General features: G+C 45.3%; 1 protein-coding gene across 1 annotated transcript; it reads left to right on the top strand.

The window, feature by feature from the left end:
- Window positions 1–2,029: 2,029 nt before the first annotated feature.
- On the top strand, window positions 2,030–16,050 carry LOC102063137 (aquaporin-3). Its single transcript, XM_005489657.3, has 6 exons — window positions 2,030–2,163; window positions 10,923–11,049; window positions 11,217–11,354; window positions 12,686–12,804; window positions 13,569–13,786; window positions 14,462–16,050. Exons 1-6 carry the CDS (start codon window positions 2,056–2,058, stop codon window positions 14,634–14,636), a joined length of 885 nt encoding a protein of 294 aa, XP_005489714.1. The 5' UTR covers window positions 2,030–2,055; the 3' UTR covers window positions 14,637–16,050.
- Window positions 16,051–25,634: the final 9,584 nt, after the last annotated feature.

Below are 25,634 nucleotides of genomic sequence, written 5' to 3'. Positions count from 1 at the left end.
AGCCTGGGAAACTGAGCAGTGCTTGAGTTGGGGTAAACACTGCTGAGCAACAGCTGGAACGTCAGTGTGCTATCAGCATTTTCTCAACTGAATCTAAGTCACTAGTGAGAAGGAAATTAATTATTACAGCCAAAACCAAGACACACCATAGGCTTTGGAACCTGAACATCTCCCCTCCCTCCCCTATTTGTGAGGAAATGTCTGTATCCTCAACTTGAAACAGAGGGCCACAAATGCTGGAGACAGAAGAAATGTTCCTACCTGCTTGGAAACCATCACAACCTCCCATGCTTTTTGCTCCTCACCTTTCTCTCTCTGGTCTGATGGACCTGTCCTCACCACCAGGGAAAGAACAGGAAGTAGCCTAAATAAATCTCAATAAAACTGCACCACAGAACACAGCATCTACACACTGGTGGCCATGTGTTTTAGCTTGGGGAGTGCCAAAAGGGTAAAAACTCAACACACAGTTTAATTTCTGGCTGTGATTTCTTTGATAAAGCATAAGGATAAAAGGACAGGGCAGACTATAAAGGAGAAAGGAATGCAGGAGGAATTGAGGAGCCTCCACGGCTCTGGAGATGCACTGCAAGATGATGAGGGGAGAGATATGGAGAGAAGGCTGAAAATGGGTGTCTTGAGCCTTCATTTGCAAATTCCAGCTGCAGCAAGCAAGCACAGGGCTGGTGGAGCACTCACTGTGGTTCAGAGGACCCCATTGATGCTGGCAGCCCCAGACTGGGCTTGAGCACAAAATAACGAGGAAAGTTTCCTGCCTCTGTAATTATGTTTGGACTTGAGTGTTTCCCTGTATTTGATTCCTCACACATTATTGCTTTCTTAGCCACATTCCTGACTGCTTCTCGTGTTGGCTGCAGTTTCTGTACAAAATAAAGGCCCATTCACCACTGTACTAAAAAGCTTTGGTTTTTCCACAGGAAAGTTGATGGTTAAATAGGGGAAGAGGAAAAGCTGGGCATCTGTGGCTCTGCAGAGAAGGCGGGGGAACAAATCAAGGGGGTCCCATTTAGTCCTGCAAATTCAGCCCTGCAGCTCTGCATCAAGGCCTGGTGAGTCAAGGAGCCCAGGGAATTTTTACTACTCACTTAACAAAAACCAGATGCCATGAGCTGCACATGTCCTGTTAGCAGTCCTCACCTCCGATGGTACAGACTGGGACTGCTTTCATCCAGGCCATCTTGTGGAATAATCCTAGAGTGTTACAGGATGTTACTGACAATGAAAAGGCAGCAAGGGCTGTTTCCTGTGTGGCTCAGTAAGTCTGTGGTTCTGTGATGGGAGCTGCCTCTGCACTGGGAGCCTCGTGTCTTTCCTTTACAGCTTTCAGAGGGATTGGGCTGCCAGGGCTCTCCCAAAGCTCTGGGAGGGTGAGATAAGTTGTAATGACACAAAAGAATTTGGACCCAAATGTAGAATTCCATGGAAAGAGGCTTGGTCTTGTTCACAGTACCAGCTTCAGCTGGGTAAGTGCTGGAGCTCAGGAGAGCCTCAGACTTAGTTGTAGGGGTTAAAACCCTTCTGCTTCCCAATTTTTCTGTCAAAGCACCTGCAGGCTCTGAATCAGCACAGGAGCACACTTCACTTTACCACTCTGCAACAGCTTAGGAGGGAAGGAAATCTGAATGCAGGGTACCACGCTCACACAAATGGGTAAGGCACTGCTCAGTCTATACATTTAAGTGAAGCTGGAGAGCGGCAGATATGGCCCTGCATTTTAGCTGGTGGTGAAAACAGCAGTGGCTTCAGCAGGACGCATTTAATTCCTTCTTCCTATGAAGCTCCTGAATATTTTGCTCACCTATGCAAGCAATAAGGAAAATGAAAAAAACCACCCACGCTGTCCCGTGCTGAAAAGCAGGAAAAAAAAGTTGGGTTTGAAGAGCGGGTGGAAGGGGTGTGGTTACCCAGGAGGTGTGTCAGGCCTCGATGAACTTATTTATAAGCAAAGGCAGCTGTGCTGGAGAGGAAACTTTGCTGAGGCTTTGTCAGCTGCTGCTGTTCCCCTGACACCACCTGAGAAGCACCTCTGCTGCGATGGGGAGGCAAAAGGACATTCTTGCTACCATTGAGGAGCACCTGAGGATCAGAAACAAATTAGTGCGGCAAGCGCTGGCTGAGTGCTTGGGGACGCTGATCCTGGTGGTGAGCGGGGGCTGTAGTGTGGGATGCTCTCTGACCTGTGGGACTGGGGGAAGCTGTCCTGGTGAAGGGGCTGCGTTGCTGCCAGGGTTTGCATTGGGAATGAGCCCAGCTCTGGTGCAACCTGCTGTAAGGGGTCTGGAGGACAGTCCCTGTGCGCAGGGAAAAAATTCATGCGTATTGCTTAAGGGTGGACGCTGGGGTTTCTTACAAAATGTGGGCTCTGAAGAGTTTGTTGGGTGTGTGGAAGCTTCTGTGTATCTGTGAAGTGCAGGGAGCAAAACAGCTCTGTGTAAGCAGCAAGTGTTTTGCTAGAGATCATGCAAAACTTCCTTTCTGTCCGCCTTAGGATATTTTCTTGGCTCTGAAACACTGCAACTGTTATCACCCGAGGAAGTGAAAGGCATTTTTGTTTCTTTTCACTTAACTTTCCCCATGCATCCCATCATGAAGAAGTAGCCAGAGTTTTAGCTGTTGCAGTGTCCTTTTGCTGTCAGCCGCTGATTCCCCAGGGGCTTGTCAGTGGGGCTGCACGATACCATGGCAGCTCCTGCTGGGACCTGGTGTTGCTATCAGCCACTGTGCCTTTCAGTGGCCAATGGAGATAAAACTCTTCTGCCTGTTCTAGTGCTCAGTTTGCAAATTGGTGGAATATAAGGCATAAAACGGGAAAAATGCGTGTCTAATGCCTGGAGTTGCAAATGTTTTGAGCGGCTGCAATTTGCTTTAGAATTATAGGCATATATGGACAGCTAGGTGAGTTGTGCGTGAGCTGTGTGGAGTAAATGTTGGTGTAGACAAACGGTGGCAGGGATATCTGGCTTAGAGCACCTGCATCTGAAAATGCAGGACTGCCCAGTTGGCCACAGGTTTGATGCAGATATACTCAGGCAGAAATGAGTTGGAGTTCACACAGTGAATATCTGCAGGTACAGGTTCCTCTGAGGTGGTGTAAATCCAGAGCAATCCTGAAGGTTTCAGTGGAGTGACTGTGGGTTTACACCTGTTTGTAACTGGTGGCTGAACTGCTTGGAGAGAAATCTAAGGGTTGGAAGAGTTGAAGGCAGAGGAAGACTTGATGAAGCCCTTGGGGAACAACAGAAAAAGACTGACACAATTATATGCTCTCATAAATAAGATTTTTTTTTTTGTTGTTGATGAAGAGAGCTTTTTGAAATTCTTCTATGGCAGCTTAGGGGACTCTGCTAAGACTGTGTAAAAGAAAGTAGCTTTGTATGGTGCAATGCTTTTATTGTCAGAGTGACCCAGCTTTGGTGATTTGCAAACAAGTCCTGTTGATTTTTCCAGGAAGGGTTGTTTGGAATTAAGGTGGGTAGAAGGTGATAGGAAAGTGATTAACAGTTAGAAGATTGCTGTCTATTAATCACTGATGTTGCTGCTGTTGGTCTCAGGATTGAAACAAGGTAAGTCTTGTAGTGGACTAATGCCTCCTGATAGCAAACCTAATATTGCTGAGAAACAAGACAAGCCTTTGGCCATTTGGATCTGAGCTTTCAGAAGGGCTCATGATCCAAACCCCATTAGTCCATCCTCTGTCCATAATAGCTGGCACAAGAGAGACTACATTTCCTTACACCTTGCCTCTCCAGGCAGAGAGGCATTGGGATCTGCTCAGAGCTTGAGCAAGGGTTTGGTCCAAAATCATAAGCAGCCTCCAAAATGGCAGGGGCAATGGGCACCCACCAGCCACGCTGGACACTGCATTGGCAGAAGTGGGCAGCACACACCTTGTCCTCAGGAGCATCAAACCTGCTCTGTTGCAGTGTGTGTGTGTCTAAGCTTACAGGCTGAGCCTTCACCGTGTTCAGGAGCTCCTGAACTGGTTTTAGAGGCACACTCAACTCCGTAACTCCATTCTGTAGGAGTCAAACTCACTCAGGATCTCCTGCTGCAGCTCTGCAGTGGACAGAGCGCTGAGGGCTTTCTGTGACCATGTGAGAGAAAAGGAAAAGTCCCAAACTCACTGAATGCTCTTGCATGGTCAGAAGTCCAAAACAGGCTGCACCAGAGGAAAGTGGGTTCCAGGACTACAAGCTTGCAATATCCAAGCTAGTCAATCCCTTTCCAACTTTGTGCTGTCTCAGCCTATTTGTCTTAGCAAAGGGAAACTTGCAGTTTTTTCTTTATTTCCACCCTGATTCCTTTTAATAGTTTTATTGTATCACCTACATGGAATAGAAAGGGTCTTGAAGGTGAATTCCTTCCCCTTTCAGTTGGCCTGGACAATTGTTTGAGTTGGATTTTCTCCCAAGACAGGAATTGTCATTTTGTAGCTTGCAAAAGTCCCTGCTGTCCACCCTGCCAGCAGGTTGAGCTGTGTGTGTGCATTTAGAGGGATTGTACCCCAGTAAATATCTGTTTTGGGCTTCACAGTAAAATGCCTGAAGAAAGACCTGAAACCATGAAAATTTTCTTCATGGTAGATGGAGTTGACTAAACACAAATATGTTTGAATAAAATACTATCAGGAATGGATTTAAGGTTAGATGATGTTCACACTGAAATCAACTTCCTGAGCCCCAAGGAGGGAGATGGCTTAAACTTTGCAGCTTACTTTAAAAATTTCACTGTGTAATGTAAAACTTGTCCCACTGTGGATATTGGCACTGCTTCAGCTTCTTCCCTCCTCCCTTCCACTCGCATAATGACTGCAGCTCTTTTAAACTCTTCTAGACAAAACCTAGACTGAAGATCCCTACATAGTGTTGCTGCCTGTAAGAATTAACCTAGTGCTTATTTTATTTTTCTCATTTTTTAAAAGAGATGGTGAAGGTAGAATCATCGAATGGTTTGAGCTGGAAAGGACTGTTTGAATAGTGCCTCTTTCTTTTAAGATAAGAAAAACAATCCAGCTAAGGCAGCCAAGCCCTGAAGAATGCCAGGGCAAGTTGCTGTCTACTTCCAAGCCACTTTTGCTGTGAGGAGCACCTTGCATAACTTTTATTTAATTTGTGGGTGGTGTCTCTATTGTTGCAAAAATAGTAATGCTGATTCTACATACATCTCCTTTGATACTTAAATTGGCATTTCCCCTCTTCAAAATTCACTCTCTGAGTAGCACTTTAAGCTTGAGCTTTATACCTGTGTTGGAAGCACCGCTTGCTGGCAATCGTTAAGCACTACAAACACCAAAAGCATTTTCCCAGTCCCCTGCTGTTTGTGTTATTACTGTAGCAACCCACTAAAGCCAGATTTCCATGGTGGGTCTCCGTGCCTCTCTTAAGGCTCGGTCTGTTTGCCTTGCTCTGCTGGCTGTAAATACCAAAGCTGGCTCTGTTTGTCCTTTACATTTGCAGGAGAAGTAATGTGCTGATTATGACTGATTTCCGAGTGGGACTCACTGTGAATCACTGCTGTAGAGGCACAAAGAAAGAACAAAACAGCTCCTAATTGCTTTTCAATTGTTGCTGCCTTGACTTTGTGGCTAGGTGGTAGCTTTTTGGGGTATGACCACAGAAACAAAAATGGCTAAGTGGTTTGGATGACTAAAGCAAGGGGAGCTTCACCTCGTGAGATGACCACAGCGACGGGAGCCTCACTGAGGTGCTGGCAACTTCAAAGCTGCTGCTCATCCCACAACTGTCTGGGACAGCACAGTGGTTCCCACAGTTGCTGTTTATTTGGGTTGGTTTGCTTAAACCCAGCTTGTCACATCTGGAAAATGTAATTAAAAAAAAAATTAAAGTTCTTTTCTTGGTTAATGCTTTGCTAGGCTATAAAAGGGAGTGGAAATCCTTGCTGTAAGCAAATTGAGTGCTGCTGATTCTTCCTTGCAAAGGAGGACCTGGTGGGCCCTGTGCTGCTGGGTGTGCGGACACGGGCAGTGGCAGTGCTGCTGCTTTCCCTCAGCCCTTCCACAGAAGGGATTGAAGCTCTTCACTGACTGTCCAAAACTGTCCCTTCTTGCTGTCTCTCTCCAGAAGCAGGACATTTCTCCTTCCTACAAACAGGACAGTTTGGGCACTGAGACTTTCCCTTGGTGGGAAGGCATCTTTTCCCCAGGAGTGCCCAACCTTGTGACCAAGCCCCCACCAGACGCACTGGTCTTTCTAGTGGCTGAAACCTCTTGTAGGGGACATCAGAACAAATGCTTTTCCTTCTGTGCATGGGTGAACAAGCTAAACCAGTGAATTTCATCCCTAATGCCCAACTCCTCTGCTGAAGGTCACTCAGGTTTCTTGAGCTGAGGGAGGCTCATGTCTCCAGCTTTGTCCAATGTTTTTTATAGCATGTGATGTATGTGGGGTGCAGTTTTGCTTAGAGTCTCTCATCTCTCCGGCCCTGCAGCCCTGGCTTGGCTCTGGTTCAGTGGGTGGTGCACCAAGAGCTGTAACATAACAGACCATCTGCTGCTGCCCTTCCTGCAGGGCTGCTTCTGAACAGGCTGCCTCCATCTGTGCTGGACAAGAAACTGGGCTCTGGGGTCTGAGGTTTCTCCTGGCTTTGCAAATTGAGAATGATGACCAGCCTGGTTGTTTGAGAGATGCTTTGAGGAAAAGCATGAAGGATAGTGCTCCTTGCATTGTCTTTCTGTCTGGTGGAGGCTATCCTGCCGTGTGAGCTGCGGAGTTCAAGATCTCTGCATGCTGCTCTTGCTCCCTGCCTTCTCCCTATGAAGAGTGGTATCCTCTGTGTGTTCAAAACTTAAAATCATCCGTCAGTATCTCTGGGTTTCCTCCTTCAAAGCATACTCATGGTCTGACTGCATCTTCTGGCATCTTCCCCATTAACCAGAGAACATCAAGGGCTGACCAGTCTTTCCCATCCACCAGGGTGATTAGGGTAGATTTACAGTAGGCTTCTTGCCTAATCCCTGCTTTATTTGCTGGCAGAAGAGCTGTAATTCAGGTAATTGCACTCCTCCTGGTCTATGCCAGCAAAGCTTTCCCACCTACATTTAGAGACCTGTCTGAAGTAGAAGAGCAAATGCTCCCAGGCCTTTTGTGTTGCACATTAAGGTGTAAAAAAGCGCTGGCAAAGAAAGGAGGGGACAAGAAAGGAAAGAAACCTGGCTCTTGTGCAGGGGAGTTCTGAGCACCATGTGTGAAGCTCACATATGAATCAGTTTTCCTCAAGGTCTGCCTAAATAGACTGCCTTCACTAGCCTTGTTTCTGCATAAACTATTGTGACTTTTTAACCTCCATGACTCTTTCCTACCAGCCCCTACTGGCTACAGGGCTTCCATGTGTTCAGACATTGAGATGGGATGTTTTTATCTTGAGTGATTGAGACAGGATGTTTTTATCTTGAGGGACAAAGCCAGCTGCTCAGTCTCCAAACATGCCCTGGACACAGGGAGCTCACGGTTTCCCGAGCGTGAGGTATCCCCTGCAATGTGCTACCTTTTCCCATTATTTGCTCCTGCTTCTGGCTGGTGCCTCCTTTGTTCAGGGGTGTTCTTTTCCCCTCTGGAGTCTGGCAGCACTGCCACTCCTGAGCCCATTTCTGCAGAGCAAGGATTTAGCCCTTTTTCACAGTGCAAGAAGCTGAATCACCCCATGAGCGGTAGGAAGCCTCCCTGTTAGATTTGCTGGAGTCAGTAAGATGGAATTAGGGAGCAGGCTTCCATTAACCTGGTTAATGGCTGCATTGACTCCAATTCATTGGAGAGCAGGTTTAACACATCGGAGTGATGCTTTATTGCAAGTGTTTTATGAGCACTTTAAAACCACTTTTGGACTTGACTAGTATTGTGGGTGTGTAACAGTCGACTGCTGCACCTACTGTCACGGGAGGTGCTAACTTGGGTTTCTGTTGGCTGGACATTCTTCCAGAAGTGTTTTTTTTACACAAAACCAGAACTAAAATACACCTCCCCCCACAAAACCAAAGCCAAACAAATGAAAAAGCAAAACAAAAATCCAACAAATGCAAATGAAAAACAAAACCACAGAACAAAATGCTGTGGGAGGCAGGTTATTAAAATCAAAAGAATGGGGTGTGATCTCCCCTTAGGTGTGCACCACTGTCCCTGACTACAGAGATAAAATATTTGCTAAGAAGTCTCACATACATTTCATGAACTAAAAAGACCGGGAAAAATGTTGAATTGCTTTTATTTGACCTTCCTTGCCGTTCAACCCAAGCTGGATGCTCCTGAAGAGCTCTCTGTGAGCAGTGGACAAAAAAAACCTATAAAATGAAAGCTGAGATTCTCTGGTCTCATCTGATCTGGGAAAAGGAATTGGAAGGAAAACTAGCAAAGAGCAGAAGTGAAAGTGGTGTGATTAAAAATTGTATTAGCTACTACCACAACAAAACTCTGTAGTGTCAAGGTACTTGCCACAAAAGTCTGGGTGAGCATGACTTGAACTGATTCCTTAAAGTCAAATGCCATGGAGGGATGTCATGCATGACACTGTGTTTGTGTGTTTAGTGGACTCCACTGGTGCAGGATGGAATTGAACACATGTATATCAAAGTTCAAACCTGTCCCTAAGTACCACTGCACTCTTTTTATCTGCTGAGGGTTAAGTTTTCTACTGTTACGCTGAATTAAGCCAAATAATGCCCATGGCTCATCTGATAAACAGCTGTAAAGGTCCTGTGGAGTGGCTCCGGGGTGTTTTTGCATGGCCCATAGACTCCCTTCTGAGGAAAAGCTGGAGAACTACTGCCAGGTGTAGGATGGAGGAGAGGAGGATGGGGAATGACCTCCTGAGATAACCTCTTGAGAAAGGGCAGACCTGGCATTCCTCCAGCTCCAGGGAAGACCTTTGCGGGTGATCAGGGAGGTGGAGGTGGGAAAATTTTACTCCTTGGTTTCTGCAGCCAAAAGGTATGTGCATAACCATGCACCAGCCACCTGCAGGACTGCCAGCTCTTACAGAGTGAATAACACAAATACCTTCATCACCATGGATCACCGGGGGTAAACTCCTCCAAACAGGCTTTGTGGGCTTGTCCCCTGCCCGGTCAGAATAATGTGCTGTGTGGCCTTTGAGAGGCAAACACCATGGCCACGTACTCTCTGAAATCTCTCCAAAGCTTGGTGGGGCTTGTTTGGGGAAAGGGAGAAACAGGATTCACCCTGGCTTTTAGCCTGTAATTATTTGCTCAGTTGGAGCTGTGCATCCCTTGGTGGTTTGGGCATAGCTATTTCTGTTTGCTGCCAATAAACAAATCCCTTCTGCCTTTGTCTTGGAGTCTCCTCTGCCATGGTTTCCCAGCTGGGTAAGGACATTGTAGGGGCTGTTCTGACTGCACCCAGCAGAGAGCAGTGCTGGCTATCCCTCCCTCACCAACGACTTCAGCAGGTTCCTTTATTCCTTTTACACAAGGCCCTTGTGTTGGGCACCTGGTTCCTTGTCATGAGGCACTTATTTACAGTGTCCACCTCATGAATCAGCCTGCAGCCTACCTGGCTGCTCCTTTCCAAGCAAGCTGAGTGCACCTTTTGCTTTGTTAGCAATTCTTCAGTTGTCAAGAGTACGGGAGGGGGTGAGTTACATTTGTTTTGTCTTTGCCTCTGATTTGGATTGTGTGTTGCTCAATGGGCATGACCAGTGTTGGCTGAAGAATAGACAACAGCAAACCTGGCCACCTTGGTGCCTGTTTAGTGGCTTATCCTGTAGGAGTCGATACCACCTCTGTGGCAGTTGAGTAATTCTGGGATGATGGAGTTACGGAAGTAGAAAGTCTTTGTGGGGGCGTAGTTGTGGATATGTGGTCAGAAGAAATAAGTCAAGCCTTGATCCCTAGATTTGAGCATCTCATGAGCAGGCTGTAATCTCTGTCCTAGTTTAGGCATCCTCTCAGTACCTGCTAATGTGGTAATTCCAAGTGATAATACACCAAGGGTCAGTTCAGGTGGAGCCAGTGGGAGATAGAAGCATACAGATGATCAGGTTTAGAGCTCTTTAAATTACATGTTGCATAGTGGAAAGACTTGCCAAGACAGAAAGCCTGCAGCTGGATGACTGAGGGACCGAATTACTGAGGGAAACTGATTTGAGTTGTGAGGGTGAGCATAGGAATGAGGGCTTTTAGGTGCAGTTGGGAAGAGAAGTTGGAATGAATATCTTTAAGCAAGACCTTCCTTAGCTACTAGAAAACAGTTTTATCATCCAAAATAAATAACTTTTGTCTGACAGAGTGTTTGGTTTGCTGCACTCCTGATCTTGGACAGAAGACAAAGACTGGACGTGTTGGTGGCCTCTCTTGAATATGGACTTTTCTTGATGGAATCTGGAAAGAGAACTCCATGAATGTCAGACTGAATGTGGCCTTCTTCAGTCACAACTGTACTTCCAGGCATTTACAGAATTGTTGCCTACCAATCTATGTGCTACTGTGTCAAACAATTATTAGTCTTTTTAACACAATGGTACCCAGATCCCTCATCAGCATAGTTGTACTGTGAATATCTCAGACCAGGATGATGTCTGGCTCTTCCTTCTCACCTAGCATCTTAGATGCTTGAACAAAGAGTTACAGACTCCTGTAGATACATCTTGCTTTTAATTTTTGCCCTGTTTTCAGTCCATCCTGCCAGGAGATAGATTTGTCTATGCCCTTTTTTCTTCCTTCCCATCTCTAGAGATAATACATAGATACTTTGACCAAAGATAGAAGCTGTGAAGGCTTTGAGTCATGAGTGGGACTATGATGTCCCATGAAGGTGTAAGGAGACCAATTGCAAGCATTGGTCAGCAGCTGGCCCTGCTGTGAAACAGAGAGGGTAATTTCAATCTCTTTTTCTCCTCGAGAGGGTAATTTCAATCTCTTTTTCTCCTCCTAGCTCTTTGGCTGTGGCTCTGTTGCACAGATCATTCTCAGCAGAGGGACCCATGGAGGTTTCCTGACTGTCAACCTGGCCTTCGGCTTCGCTGTGACGCTCGGCATTTTGATTGCAGGACAGGTCTCAGGTACGTCTGGCTCCACATGGACAGCTCCACAAGTTTCACCTGTGTCGGTTGTTGTTCAGGTTTTCCTACTACTTTTCCTGTGCGCCACTGGCATGGAAGCTAGTGCCCCTGACACAGCTCTGGGACCTAATTGTGCCCATTAAAGTACACTAACCACCTCTCTGCAGGTGGACACCTGAACCCGGCTGTCACCTTTGCCATGTGCCTACTGGCCCGGGAGCCCTGGATCAAGCTGCCAATTTATGCCCTTGCACAAACCCTGGGGGCTTTCCTTGGAGCTGGCATTGTCTTTGGGCTGTACTATGGTAAGTGTGGAAACCCCTGTGTCTTTTTTGAGGTGAGACAACTGTGTCTGTGACTCACTGCAGGGAGGGAAGTTTTTGTATCAGACTTGCAGTGCAGTATTCCAAGAGACCTCCTTACTGTGTTTGTGGAATGGCTTTCCCATTCTCATGATGATGGGGTCAAGCCTCCTCAAAGCAATCTGAAGGCCAACAAACATTGTCAAAGTGCAAGTTTTTGTCCTTGAGTAATGAACACTGGACCTCTGGAAGGGCTCTTTTGTATCTACTGATCTTCCAGAAAAGTCAGTGCAGCACTAGCTGTGATGAAGGTTTTACATCTGTTCACTGTTCCAGAAGCATTTTCTCATTCTTGGCTTAAAAAATGAAGTCTTCACTGTGACGTTCAATGCATTGTCTGGTGTTAACTTCCAGATAATGTGACTTCTAGCAGATTTTGCTGCTTTTATCAGAGTGATTCCATACCTTGGAAAGCACCTTACAAATCCAATTCCTCATGCCTCTATTTCTCCTGTGTGCTTTTCATCATCATAGGGAGACCTTCAGTGGGCAAGAACTGAATTTTTGTGCTGGGCCTTGCTGTTCCTCAATATCAAGTGTGACATTTGGAATCAGACTTTGCCTCCCAGTTGTTTCTGGCAAGAGGAGTGATGTTCCCTGTAGCTGAGTGGAGCACCTGTTATTTCCAGCATCACTGTTATTTGCAGCTGGAGGAGGAAGCTGCCACCCCAGCACTGGCTGGAACTACTTTTCACTTTAGTAAGAAGCAAGGAGACCTTCCTTCCTCTCAGTAAATATCAGGGCAACAGTTCCACACAATTACCTTTCCAGTTCCTGGGTTGAGGCCTCCTCTTCAGAAGGGATTTAACCCCGTTTTAGCTACCTAACCCATGGAGAAGCTACATTCAGAGAGGTCTGGCTTTGTTTCCACTTACCATGAAGGAAAGATACACTGACCTAAGTTAGTTATCCAGCTTCTACACACTGGTAGGCAAGGCACTGGTGGCCCTAAAGACAACCTTGGGAGTTGTAACTTACAAAAGTGAAAAAAAGCCCAAATCCTGTTTGCTGATCCATATCACTATGTCATGTTTTCACACCAAGACTGATACCACAGGTGTTTGGTTACCTTTGGGAGAGAGTTGGAGTCACCTTAGTGTTTGCTTCTTGACTCTTTCTTGATGTCTGGCAAATAATTGTTAGGAACAGGGACTAATGCCATCTGCCTCTGAGCCTGACTGGTTAAAATGCTGTGGTGGATGATGCCATTAGTTTTCCAAATAAGTGTTTGCTCTACAGCAAATGATTTTTTTTTTCTCCTTCCCTACCTCTAGATGCAATCTGGGCTTTTGACAGTAACAGGCTCACTGTTACAGGACAGAATGCCACTGCTGGTATTTTTGCCACCTACCCATCTGAGCATCTGAATGTTGTGAATGGCTTCTTTGACCAGGTGAGAGGGTGCTGGGAGGATGAAAGTGCATTTGAAGAGGAATCTTTTGGGTGGGTCTGGGCCTCACCTTTAGTTAGAAAATGAATTGCAATTTAAAGATAAGGTATCCAGAAAGGTTTTTTTGGAGTTGACACAGGTATCTCTTTCTGGCCCTGCTCTTCCTATGGGCTAGTTGACACTAGCCCATAGGAAGAGCAGGGCCAGAAAGGACCTTACAGCCAGAAGGCTTGTGCCAAGGCATTAACAAGTGTCACAACACTGGTCAGGACACCAGAGAAAACAATGCAATTTGTCACAGTCCCTGAAGAGCCATAGTGTGAGGAATGATAGCTCTTCCTCCCTCTCACTCTGGTACTGTGGTTGTGGCACAATTCAGAGGTCAGCTGGGTATGGGGTGGTGGTTGCTGTTGAATGTGACTGTCTTCTAAACTTGCCATCAACCACAAAAGGGACAGCTTCTACCCAGCCAGGTCATGTGGAAAGGAGGTTTAGGAAGATGTTTCCAGCTTTTCTGGCTGTCTAAACAGCTATTCATAACACTTCTGGGGGTAGGGAGAAAGGTTTGCTTGAGGTTCTGGGTTGCCATAATCTCAAGAGAGGAGCTCCACTCTTTTATTCCTATGGCAGCTGTGGTCTGATAGTGTTGTGGGGTGACTTGGTGCACCTCTTCCTTTTAAGAGAATTACATCCCAGAGGAGTTAAATAACTTGGTTAGAAGACTAATCTGGATTAAATTCTTGTTTTCCTTCCCCATCCCTCTCCAGTTCATTGGCACTGCCTCCCTGATTGTTTGTGTCTTGGCGATTGTTGATCCCTACAACAACCCCGTCCCCACCGGGCTGGAGGCCTTCACAGTTGGTTTTGTTGTCCTTGTTATTGGAACCTCCATGGGCTTCAACTCTGGCTATGCTGTCAACCCTGCCAGGGACTTTGGGCCTCGTCTCTTCACAGCCATTGCTGGCTGGGGCATGGAAGTGTTCCGGTAAGTGCTTGACGACAAATACCTTGATCATCAAGGGGGAATAAATTATGAATCCAAATAGATGGTAGCTTTGGCACTACAAAGAGTCTTGGCAGCACTATAAAGAGTCTTGGCAAGGTATCTTTGGATTGTCTAAATGTTGCTAAAAGATGCTGTCTGCTTTTCGGCTTCTTAAGAAATCGTGGAAGCTGGGCAGCTTCCAGTGGTGAGAGCAAATGACATTACTGTCAAAGAGAAAAATCTCAGAGGAAATCTGAGAATTTCACTTGCACCTTGAACATGAGCACATCATGATTTTTGAATGGTAAAAAATGAGAAGTGTTTGTTATTTTTGGAGACACTTAAGAGAGCCCTGTTATCAAGGGTTGCTTTCCTCCAAGCAGTGGGAGAGAATTGAAGGTGCCCAGTGTAGGCACAACAAATGCTTCTCTCCTTTCCTGGTGGAGAGACAGTCTTGGAAGTCCTGAAAGTAGTTATTCTGAATTGCTCGTCACTGGGATTTAAAGTGTTTGTGTGTGGCAACATTTGCCTTGGAAGCTCGGCAGGTGCTGCTGTCCTGTGCAAGTGGGTGGTGATGGCTGCAGAGGGTCAGGTCCTGCAAGGCTCCAGATCCAGCAAATATCCCAATGCTTAGGCTGCTCTCCTTACCTTGTGCATTTCCTGTTTGTTTTCCAGGGTTGGTAAGCCATCCCACTGGTGGTGGGTTCCAGTTGTGGCTCCTTTCCTTGGGGCAGTTGCGGGAGTGATTGTCTATCAGCTGACGATCGGATGTCATGACGAGCCTTCTCCCCCCGCCTCCGAGCAGGAAACAGTCAAGCTGGCCAACGTGAAGCACAAGGAGAGGGTCTGAGGAAGCTGCCACCCAGATCTGATAGGTACTCATTACTCAGGACTGCAGCTGGCAAAAAGGAGAAGTTAAGAAGAGCTTCAAGAACAACAGGAAGAGTTTTTTACCTGTCTAGCATTTTTTTGGTTTTTTTGTATATCCCTGACATATTTGCTTTTGACATTTCCCTGTAAGCCTTCCTCCAAATGCAGTATCATGTAATCTTTTCCTAATAGAAGGGGATTGAGGACTGTAGGAGTCAGGAGAGAAGTGGGCATTGTTGTCCAACACAAATTGGGTGTTCAGGAATTTGAAGCTCTTTTGAGCTGTGTTGCTGACATTGCTTGTAACCTTGGCAAACTGCTTCCCTTCAAACCTGCGTTCCAATCTGTAGAATGGGGATCATGCAAAACTTAAATTGTTTTGCTGGCATAGATTGGAACCTCCTACATCCTGGAGGAAATTTGCCTGTGATTCTGTGGATCAAATTCTGCTTGATGTTGCTCTAAAGTTAAAGTCAGTGCCTTGACACCAGGAATTAACTAGTCTAGAGGATTTTTATTAGCCAAACTTTCATATCTCTTATGAATTCCTAGATATTCATCCATAATGTCAGTGCAGAATGTAAGAATGCATTGGATTTTCATTTAATAGTAAGACAAAATGTTTACAAACAAGCACATCCTGGTGTTACAATAAAAAATTTTAGTATTGCCATCTCATAGAGGATCACATGTAGGAAATCCTTAGTTTAACCAGGGTTAATCTGGACAAAAAGCTTGGCTCCCAGAAGCAGCTTTTCTAATTAATCAGCTTTGTATATAAACTGCAAGCAGCTAATAGCCAAGATCCATTGGAAACACAGTGTTGCTTAAGTTGCGTGTGTTCACGTAAATTTTACAGTGGTGTTGTTGGGGGTTTATTTTTGTTGTTTTAGTAGATTTATATATAAATATATATACTTCTTGAAGCTGTTACTAAATACCAAGGTTGGGATGAGTTCATATAGAGATGTACGGGAACTGCCGATTCTCTGTCAGCTTTGAGATAATTTTGGGTTTTGCTGGGATGCTCTTGGATTATGGAATTGGGGTTTGTAGAGCACCTCCTTTTCTACCTTGCAGAATAAGTGGGATATCCCTGGTACTCATGGCTGAGGGACTGAGGTCAGGCACCTCCTGTACTAGCAGTACTGGCATCTCAGGGGATCTCTGGCTCTCCCAATGCCATATTATTACAAAGTATTTGAAAAAAAGCTTTATTGGTTGTGAAAGAATTTGGAAGTCCCATGCATTAGAGAAACTTGTTCAAAGCCTATTTCTTTAATGTGTGAATTCATTAAAAATGTATCTTTGTACACATTTCCAGTCAGTAAAAGGATGTATTCTTTTTGTTTTCCTTTTTAAAAAAATAAAAGGTCAATACCCACACTGAAAAATGCTAGTGTTGCTTGTATTTTTAAGTAGCTGTCAGCAAACTTCACCATGGAAAGGAAGTCATCTATAGCAATAGCTTCCTCAAGCCCTTTTCCTCTTCAGCCTGAGCAAAGGGGAATTAACCCTTTCAGGCAGTACATCTACATGCTCCACTTGTATTTTATGCCTTTCCCTTTCGGGGTGTGATTTTGAGGCATGTGGAGTAGCTGTGCTCCATATAGTGACCAAGGTATGGGCTGGGGATGAGATTGTCCTGCTGTCAGGCATCTTATTCTTACAGCAAAAAAACCACTGGGTAAGTATTTGTCCTTCATTCTTTGTACAATTTAAATTCCCTTACTCTTCTTTCACTTAACAAAGTTCTGAATGCAGAATCCTACTCTGCCTTCATCTCCTGTCCAACTCCATCTCGCATATTACATGAATCAACTTTATTTTTCTGTAGCTGTGCCAGGCAAGGAAAAGTACAACAGACCTGAACACAATGCTCACAGAATTAGACAAGCAACTTACCTATAAATAAAATTCTTGTTGCTCTTTGGCTGCTGTGTGTAGTGCTGTATTTTTCCTGTATTAATTGTGCTGCCTTAAAATAACTCCTCACTTCCCACATGATGCCATATGAAGAATTCGGTGAGGTCTGGATGAATGTGGTTTCCGACAATTCACCAGCTAGGAATCAAATGGCTTTTCCCATTTGAAATTTCTTTCCCAAAGAAATTTCCCAGGTTTGTTTGATTTACTCTATGTGCGGACAGCATGTTGTTTTTTTAATTTCTAACATGGAAATTTATCCCTCAAACTCTATGTAGCAGCTGTGTATATTGCTGTGATCAACTAACACAGCTGCAGAATTCAATTCTCATTTCCCTTCAGGACTGTCTCTTTTTCTACTCTTCCACCACTTTGTATCTTCAACTATCTTGATCAATACATGAAAGTTCTGGCTGCAGATAAGACTTTTGATCCAAGGTGTAGTGTGGATTCTGGTTTGTTTGGTTTTGTCCCCTTTGTTTGTGTTTTTTTTTCGTTTTTACATTACTTACTTGCTTTTAACTGGCATGCAGTAATCAACTTTTACTATATCCCTGCCTTACTCATGCGTCAATGATGCGTTATTGCCTTTATTAAAATGGCAATAAAATATCAGTTTCAGGTTAAATTTTCTGTTTTAACCACTGTGTTAAGCTTTGGCTTTGCTGTTGGAGAAGCACCAAGCACTGCTGAGTAGATCTATCAACATGAGAAAAGGGACAGGCATTGCCTGCCATCAGTGGATGGGGAGCTATGGAGAACACAGCCCCCAGAAGGGTCTGGTCCACAGGAGGCATGATTCTGTCTTTGCTAGCCATGTAAGGAGGGCAGTGCACGCCATGCAAAGAGGGCACACTTTGACACACCAGATTTCAAGAGCTCCAGAAATATTATTAAACTGTGGGGAAGGAAAGGTGTTTTCCCTGGCAGCAAACACCCCTAAATTGCTGCAAGTTGTGGTTCTGCTTGTTTTCAGTTTAGCTGCCTTGAGAGACCTGCTGGGTGTTACTCACCTGGCAGACCCATAAAAATCCAAACATTTTTCCTCTTTTTTTTTTTTTTTTTTATCATCCATACCTAAATTTCAAAGGCAATGAATCACACTGTAGTGCCTCACTGGAGAGGCAAGACTCATCTGGCAAAATAAAGTAATCTGGGTTTTAGGTCAGATGAAATCCAGCTGTCAGGCTATTGAAATATGCTTTGTAGGAAGAAATAAATCTACAATTTAAACTATTCATGCTTGACAGGGAGAGTAATTTGTTGTTGGAACAAAACACTAAAAGGTGTTTTGGATTCTCTATTGTGTGAAGTTTTCAAATTAAGACTGGCTGTCTTGCAAAAAGCTCTTTCAGTTAAACTGCAAACTGCAAGTCTCACTGGAGGAAATTCCCAGACCTCTCTATTACAGGAGGTCAAGTTGACAGGATTTGTCCCTTCTGACCTTAAAACTTATGAAATTTAAAATGCAAGATAAAAGTGGCCATATATTCAATTCCTCTAGGTCTGGTCTAAGATTATTGCTGCAGGTGCTTTGACATTTTGGGTATATCTTGGGAAGCTCTTCCATGTCAGTTTGCTCTATTCCATCTGTAAAATGGCAGCAGCAGTGCTAATTTCTTTCAAACCGTGCTCTGTTTCACCTTGCTGGATCATGAACAAAGGCTGCTTGGCAGTGCAGTGTGGATGGGAGAATAGCACAGTCTCCCTTTCTGCAGCTCTTTCATCTCAAACTGAGTTTCAGCTCTTCATTTGGAAGTGGTGCCTGCTGGGGGTGCAGGAGCTGGTTGCATTTGCTGAGCAGCTCCAGGCAGGTCTGGTGGGGATGTACCAGGGCAGGTTTCCACATGCACTCAAAGCAGGTGAGCATTGACAGATCATCTGCTTACTGTTTTTCCTTCTTCCCATCACCTACATCTTGGTGAAGAAAGTAATAAATGGGAGGAAGACTACAAGGAGAACGTGCTCTCAGGCTAAAGATTTCTAAAATTATAAGAGGATTTCTGAAACTATAAGAAATATGCTGCCTGAGATAGTGGTTTTGTTGGTTGCAGGATCACGGATTGCCTTAGCCCTTTTCAGGGAATTTGCCCAGTTCCCATTTACTGTAGCTCCTGCTTTCCCTCCTCTCCAGGATATCCCCTCGCATTCTATTAATTTCTGCTACTGGCAGGGACCCAGCTTAATAAAACCTTTTGGGATCTGAGAAACTTTGTCTAAAATGTCTGTTCACTCCTCTACACTTTGTCTCAAATCAAAGTGTGTTTGGCTTCTTTTTCTTGCTTGCCTAAAATATTTCACTTAAAGCACGGACACATCTGCATCTCATTCCATGGGTCTGGCCCAGGACTGGCTCTGTGACCCCTGGCTTTGCAGCTGGTGGCAGAAGAGGGAACAAACTCCCTTTGAATGAAGGCAACCAGCCTGGCCCAGGGCCTGGGCTTTGGGATGAGACCTTCCTCCTGCCTCCAGGACAACTGAGAATATCTGTCAGTAAGAATATCTTATTTGCTGCCCCTGTTTGCCCAGCAGCCAATGCCATGCATTTCCACAACAGTTGCTTGGTATTGGGATATGACTTGGTCCTTCTCATGTGTTAGTCTGGTGAGGGATAAAAATTTTCAATATGGATATAGATGTGAGACTCAAGTATAACTCATTAGATGTTAGAACTTTCAGGGTGCTCCCATTTAACCACCTTCAGGAGGGAAAACACGTCCCTGAGTCGTGTGACATTCATCATATATAATGAGTGTGTAATGCCTAAGAAAATGGTGGGATAGAGATAGTTTGGGCTCTGGTCAGGTCTTGTCCTAAAAACCCTTTTGCTCCTTGAAAAATACTGTGTAAAGAACAGCTATACCTCCGTGAACAGGGTCTACTCTCATCTAATTCGGGACATTCTGCATTTACCCACTTCTCAGTGTCTGAACACCACTAGCTCTTCAAATTCATCACTGTCCCTGGTGGAAACATGAGATAAGAGAGTCTCCTCTATCTCTGAACAACAGGGCCACAGAGTGACACATTGCCAGAGCTCTCTCTGTGTCTGTTTCACAGCACTCCTAGTGCTGAGCAGACATCAGACACTGCAGCCCAGCCCTGTGCCTGCCCTGATGAACAGTTGGGTTTAAGAAACAGGCCACAGGGATGAACATTCCTGATACTGGCATGATAGTTGTCCTTCCAGACAGAGACGATGGTGTCTCCAGACTCCAGATCAGAAAGGTGGAACACTGAGACGACTTCTGTGCTGTCTCTGGGGACCTAAGGGTGTAAGGGTGACTGTGTAAGAATGTTCAAAAACCCATCAGAGGAGGCAAGTGCAGAAGCTCTCTGAGTTCTGCAGCATGAGACAAGCACAATGCAAGAGGGACAAAGAGCAGCTGAGAGAAGTCTGGAAGCCCATGACTCTGCTCCGACTGGCAAGTGACAGCAGGAACTTCCCCTGAGACTGCCTGGAAAAGAGAACTGGATTTCTTCATTTACTGTGCTGACTATGGGCTCAAACTCAGATGCCTCAGATGATGCAGGGGTCAGGAGCCATTTGAGATGCCCTGGGTCATCCTGCCTGGCTCCAGCTGCCACTCCAGAGGGGCTGAGATCTCCTGCAGGCCCCATGGCACATGTCCAAACCCCGTGCAGGTAGCTTTAAGAGTCCTATGTGTGTGTGACTGGGTCAAGTCCTGGAGATCACTGAACTGGAGTGGAATTCCCCACTGGAAGCTATGGCCTGGGCAGAGGCAGAAACTCAACAAATCTCCACAGTTCCACAGCCTTTGTGGTAGTGCACCCATTTCCACAGAGGCATAGGAGTGGCACAGGGAGCAGAGGAAAGGTCTGCCTGCCCCTGCACCCAGTCACCAACAGCAGCCACTTACACCTCCCTACCGTCTTTAGGAATGCTTCCCCAGGGAGCAGCAAAAATCGCATGGATGAGGCATCTTTGAGCTCCCAAACACTCCTGGTTTGGTTTATGACAGCCTTCATTGAAACCTGCTCTCTTGAGGAGCTGGAGTAATGCTGCATTTACATAGTAACTGAAAGCAGTTTGGTTTATATGGGGAAGGGCAATCTCATTCCCTATCCCAAGGAGAAACACTGATGTTGTCTCATAATTAATACCTCTTTTTTTCTAATTTTCTCGCCAGAAGACAACTTTCCTGCCAGGCAGGTTTAACTTGTCCCAGGAGATCTTCAACTGTTTTAAATTGTATTTGGGACTACAGGAACACCTTCCTGAAGAACCTGTCACGGAATACCCCAGATGTGAGGTTTCTGGCTGCTTTCAGTGGTAAATGGTCCCACATGGATGTTCCCTGCCAGACGTAGCAGCTAAGGCTCAGCCTGAGATAGTGGAGCTAAAAGAAATGTAGTTTGAGTCAAAGAGATATACTGGTTTCCTTGTCCTATCTGAACTGAGCACACTCAGGTGTCAGTCACATAAACATGTCATTTCACATGACAGGCTCTTATTAAGACTGTATCCAGTCCCTGGCCAGGAGCCACAAACCCAGAGCACTAATGCTAAAGGCTAATACTGGAAAACACTCACCTCTCAGGTATGAGTCACAGGGACAACTTGTAATAGCTGTATTTTGTGATTTGACTGGTGCCAGCTTGGACCCTGAAACAATTACATTTTCACTTAAACATTCTGGGCTCTCTTGGAGCCTCTGAACTCCACCCAGCACAGAAGGGCAGTTTCTTTTGTCCTTTAACTTCCCTTTCCCTTTCTTGCTGCATTACTTTAGGTTATCTCCAGGCAAATACCTGAGTCCTTTCATTTACTTTGTGCTCACTCAGGAAATATTTATAGCTCTATTGGCCTTCCAGGAGCAAAGACGATCATGGGAGAGGAGAAGCCATGCTGATAAACTTCCTCTGGGCCAGTGGGACAGACATACAGGTCCACAGGAGAGCCACAATCCAATAAACACTAGCTCAGCTACTCCCTGAAATCTAAGAGCAGCAATGCTGTTGCTAACACATGTTAGAAGGATCACCGAGCCCAAGATGAGTCAGGTTGGAAGGGACCACTGGCTGGGTCATCTGGTCCAATGTCTCTGCTCAAGCAGGGTTATCCTACAACCCATTCCACAGGATTGTCTCCAGATGGTTCTGGAATACTTGGAGTGAGGAAGACTCCACAACCAGGATCCCTGGGCAGAAGAAGCTGAGTTTTGCACCAGTCCTTCTGAGATTCATAAGCTAAGTGGAGCTGTGTGATCCTGATTGCCTGCTGTACAAGGTGCGGGTAATGTGGTCTTTCACCCTCCCTGCTTTTGGGGCTGGCATTACTAGCAGGAAAATCCTGGTGACAGAAAGCAGCAAAGCACGACAGGCCATGACTCTGAAGGCGTGACGGCAGCAATAGTTCTGCTTGATTTCAGTTCAGTGACTTTTAAACCTTGAATTCCATGCTCAATGAGAGTGGCCAGAATGAAACCATTAACTTAAAACCAGGGCGCTTTGGTCTATCCTGTAGAGCTGTAGAACCAGGGGAAAAAATTATGTTTGTCTGTATAACCAAGGGAATAATAACAGACAATGGAAAATCTGAAGGACTGCCCTTGGTCTCAGGAGATGGGAACAGGTTTTGGGAAGGGTGGATCTCCCTGTTTGTGCCATAGGGCACTTGTGTGCCCTGCAGTGTGCATGCCAGGTGTCTGGAAGGGAGGAGTGGCGACGCAGAGCTTTCCCACGCCTGAGACCCTTTGCTGGTCTGGGCATGGGCCTCTGGGTGTCTTTAAAGCAGAGAGAGAGTGAGAGAGAGAGCAGCACCACCCTGCCCCTGGGCAGGCAGGGAGAAGGTGCACGCTGAAGATGATAATGTCACACACCAAAGGAGACAGCCTGTGCACAGCATTTGCTATTCAATCATTTTGGTTAAGTGTCTTGGTATTTTCCCTTCCCATGACCTCTTCTCCACTCTGCCCTTTTATGCGCCTCCTCTGCATTTCAGTGTCTCTTAGATATATTTGTCTTCCAGGTTTTGTCCTGTTCCTCTCTTTCATAAAGGCACTCTTCCTTCTCTTCAGTAGCAGAGTCCCCCCCACCCAACACCATTTATACTTGTCAGTGGTGGAGGCAGGGCTGAAGGACAAGCCTTGATAAAGCAAGCTGTGAATTTGGGGGCACAAGGAATCTGGGAGCTCTTGCTCCAGGCTAGCAGCCAGCCACATTTGAAGAGCTTTCATAAAATCTTCCCAGCATTTTATCAAAGAGGTGATGCTGTCATGGGTTTGTTTATTATTTCCCTTTGGGGCTTGGTCTCTTCACGGCTTCTTCCTTTAATTTTTGAGGAGGAAACATTTGCAGCTCTGTCAGCCCCTGGGAGGAAAGTAAAATACAAAGGGAGCAGGGGTAATGAGAGAGCCTTTTCCTGAGCCAAGGTAACACAGCTTTATGGTCACCTATGCCCTAAACATGTGGGAACTGAGCTCTTTGCTTGAGAAATTTAGGCCAGGAGGTGGTCCAGGGAAAAAAAGAGCAATGGCAGGAGTTCAGGGGCACAGCCTGTGTGCTGTCTTGTGTACTCTCCCAGCTCTGCTCCTCCACCTGCTCCCTTTTCTCCAAGGTTGCCCAGGCTTCCCTTCCTACTGAATCTTCCTCTCTGAGATGATCTTCAGTGCTTCCTCACCTCCCAGCCAGTGCCATCACTCAGACATTTCAGCCAAACCTTGGGAAAATCTGTTTAAATCTTTCCCTCCTCCATCCTCTTCTCCTCCTATTGAAGTCTACCTCCATGTGGATTTCACTGCTCAGAGGTGACCAGGGACATTTCCATGGTGGAGGTGGATGGAGGGACAGAGTCAGGTGAGTTTCCATCCCCTGGTGCTTGTCTGTTCCAGCCTTTTCTCCACAGGTACCATGCCATGGCCTTGCCTGTGGCACTGCACGAGGCTGGGACCAGAGCTCCTTCAGGTGACGCCCAGGTTTGTGCTTCTACTGTACCTGCCTGCTGGCAGAACACTGGAAACTAAAAAAGTCCTGGGTTTAGGACAAACATTACTTAGCAACAACCAAAACATCAGTGTGTCATCAATGTTGTTCTTACACTAAAGGCAAAACCCAGTGCTGTACCAGCTACCAGGAAAATTACTAAGAAAAGGAACTCTTAGGCACGGACTTATGTAGGTGAAAGTCCACAGCTTGCAGAGTAAGGCTTCAGCAATTCAGCTACTCATGCTAAACAAGTAAAGCTAAGAAAACAACATACTGAATCACACAACACTATAACTCTGTGGCTCATTCTATTTGAGACTTACTTATTTAAGCTAAACAACTAATATATCTCAACAGTCCTCCCTTGGTTTTATTAATAATTCCTGCTCACATGCTGAACACTGAACACAGCTCACGAAACCTTTCAAATTCTGTGATTGTTCTCCAAAATTTTATGTACAAGGCGACTCTCAGTAACAACTTGAGCTTGGATGCAGCTAAAGTCAAGTGAAATATTGCCTTGGACTATTGCAAGAGCACAACAACATCAGTTGATCTACACTCAAATGCTGGTCTCCTTCCCTGATTTTTCCCACTGAGGTCATGTATCAGACCCAAGCCATTGTTTAGTCCCTAATGCTAACAGAGAGGACCACGTTGGGTGTTCCAAATTCCTCAAGTTACTTGGGGTTATGCTCAATTTACACAAAAGTGCATCAGCACATATACTATTTAAGAGTCTCAGTCCTGTCCCTCTAGTACCAGCTGCATCTCTTTTTGTTCATCTCAAGGGGGCAAAGGTTTGCTCCTATAGCCATGCTCACCATCCCACACAGGATGTGTGTAGGAATGATGAGCAGGTCAGTTTGACTTAGAAACACCAACTTGTGCCATCAGTTCTACCCGTTTCAGTGATCGTGAGTGATTAAATAATACCTATTGTCCCTAAGTGTTTACTGTCCAATTGTCCAGTTTCAGGTATTTGTGGGATCGACTCCTCTCTTATTAGCTGAGTGGAAATTTGATTCATTGTGGTGGGGAGAGGGACTGCAGATGATATGGAGTAAATTTTTTCTCAAGGTAAAGTAATTTGTTATCTACCAAGTTCACTATTAACTTCCACGTAACACCTGGAATTCGAACAACTAGTATAACTGGAACAATACGATCCTCTGCCACAGTAGGATCATGTGCCTTATCTGATTCACAACAAAAAAATGAGAGTCAAGAATTTGGAACTTGAATGCTGTATACTCTTTGTAAATTTTTTCTTCCTGAATTTATTACTTTTCCACAACTTTGGAAAGAGGTAGAAATTCTTTTTAGTTTGCCACTTAGCCATGCTGTGGTTGTCACCAGAATTGATAGTATCATGAGTAGAGTAAGATCCCAATTCATTTTTTCTTTATTTTCAGGGCTCTGTCATCAATCAACTGGCTTGGTGATGCACTACTTATTTGATGTGAGAACAGTGTATCCAATTTTCTTTTCCTAGAACTTTAACAGCAAAATAAGAATACAATAAGACAGTATATAGCCCCTCCCTTTTCAGTTCAGTTTTGATTTACAGAAAAATACTTTAATTAAGATTTTGTCTCCAGGCTATTTATCATGTACCTGCATTTCAGGTGGTGTCAGTTGGCACCACTTGGGCATATTTTCTTTTATCTTTAACCCTTTTTGCATACATATGTCTCACTGGAGCGGGACTCTAGTCCCAGAAGTTAAAGGTCTCAGGTCATCTGTGCAGCTCCTTGAAAGGTGTGACAATGCTCAGGCAGAGGCTTCTCCTTTAACACGTTTCATTTAATTTCATTCTTACTTTCTTACTCTACCTTCCCTTGCATGTTTAGGAGCATCATGAAGCATATCCCTTAGAAACCCCACTTCAAAGACAGGAGGAAGCAAGAACAAGGAAATGACTGAAAAGTGTGTGGGAGTCTTCTTCCATGGTGTATGTCCTTGCTGGCAGTTTTGGTCTCCTATTTTTCTCCCTTCTGACATCACAGATGTCCCATGAAGGGGACAGTGTGGCATCTCTGGGGGACAGTTTGTGTTGTATATTAGCTCTTGGCTTTGTCCTGTCTCATCAGCTGTACACCAG

The sequence above is a fragment of the Zonotrichia albicollis genome, chromosome Z (genome assembly GCF_047830755.1).
Source record: "Zonotrichia albicollis isolate bZonAlb1 chromosome Z, bZonAlb1.hap1, whole genome shotgun sequence".
NCBI classification, from domain to species: Eukaryota; Metazoa; Chordata; class Aves; order Passeriformes; family Passerellidae; genus Zonotrichia; species Zonotrichia albicollis.
This window is presented reverse-complemented; position numbering and strand designations above follow the sequence as displayed.

What these genes read in the sequence shown, in the direction of transcription:
- LOC102063137 (XM_005489657.3), top strand. Translation starts at nt 2,056, where the DNA reads ATGGGGAGGCAAAAGGACATTCTTGCTACCATTGAGGAGCACCTGAGG. An exon ending in GATTGCAGGACAGGTCTCAG is followed by an intron (nt 11,050 to 11,216) that starts GTACGTCTGGCT and finishes ACCTCTCTGCAG; the next exon opens with GTGGACACCTGAACCCGGCT. An exon ending in TGTCTTTGGGCTGTACTATG is followed by an intron (nt 11,355 to 12,685) that starts GTAAGTGTGGAA and finishes CCCTACCTCTAG; the next exon opens with ATGCAATCTGGGCTTTTGAC.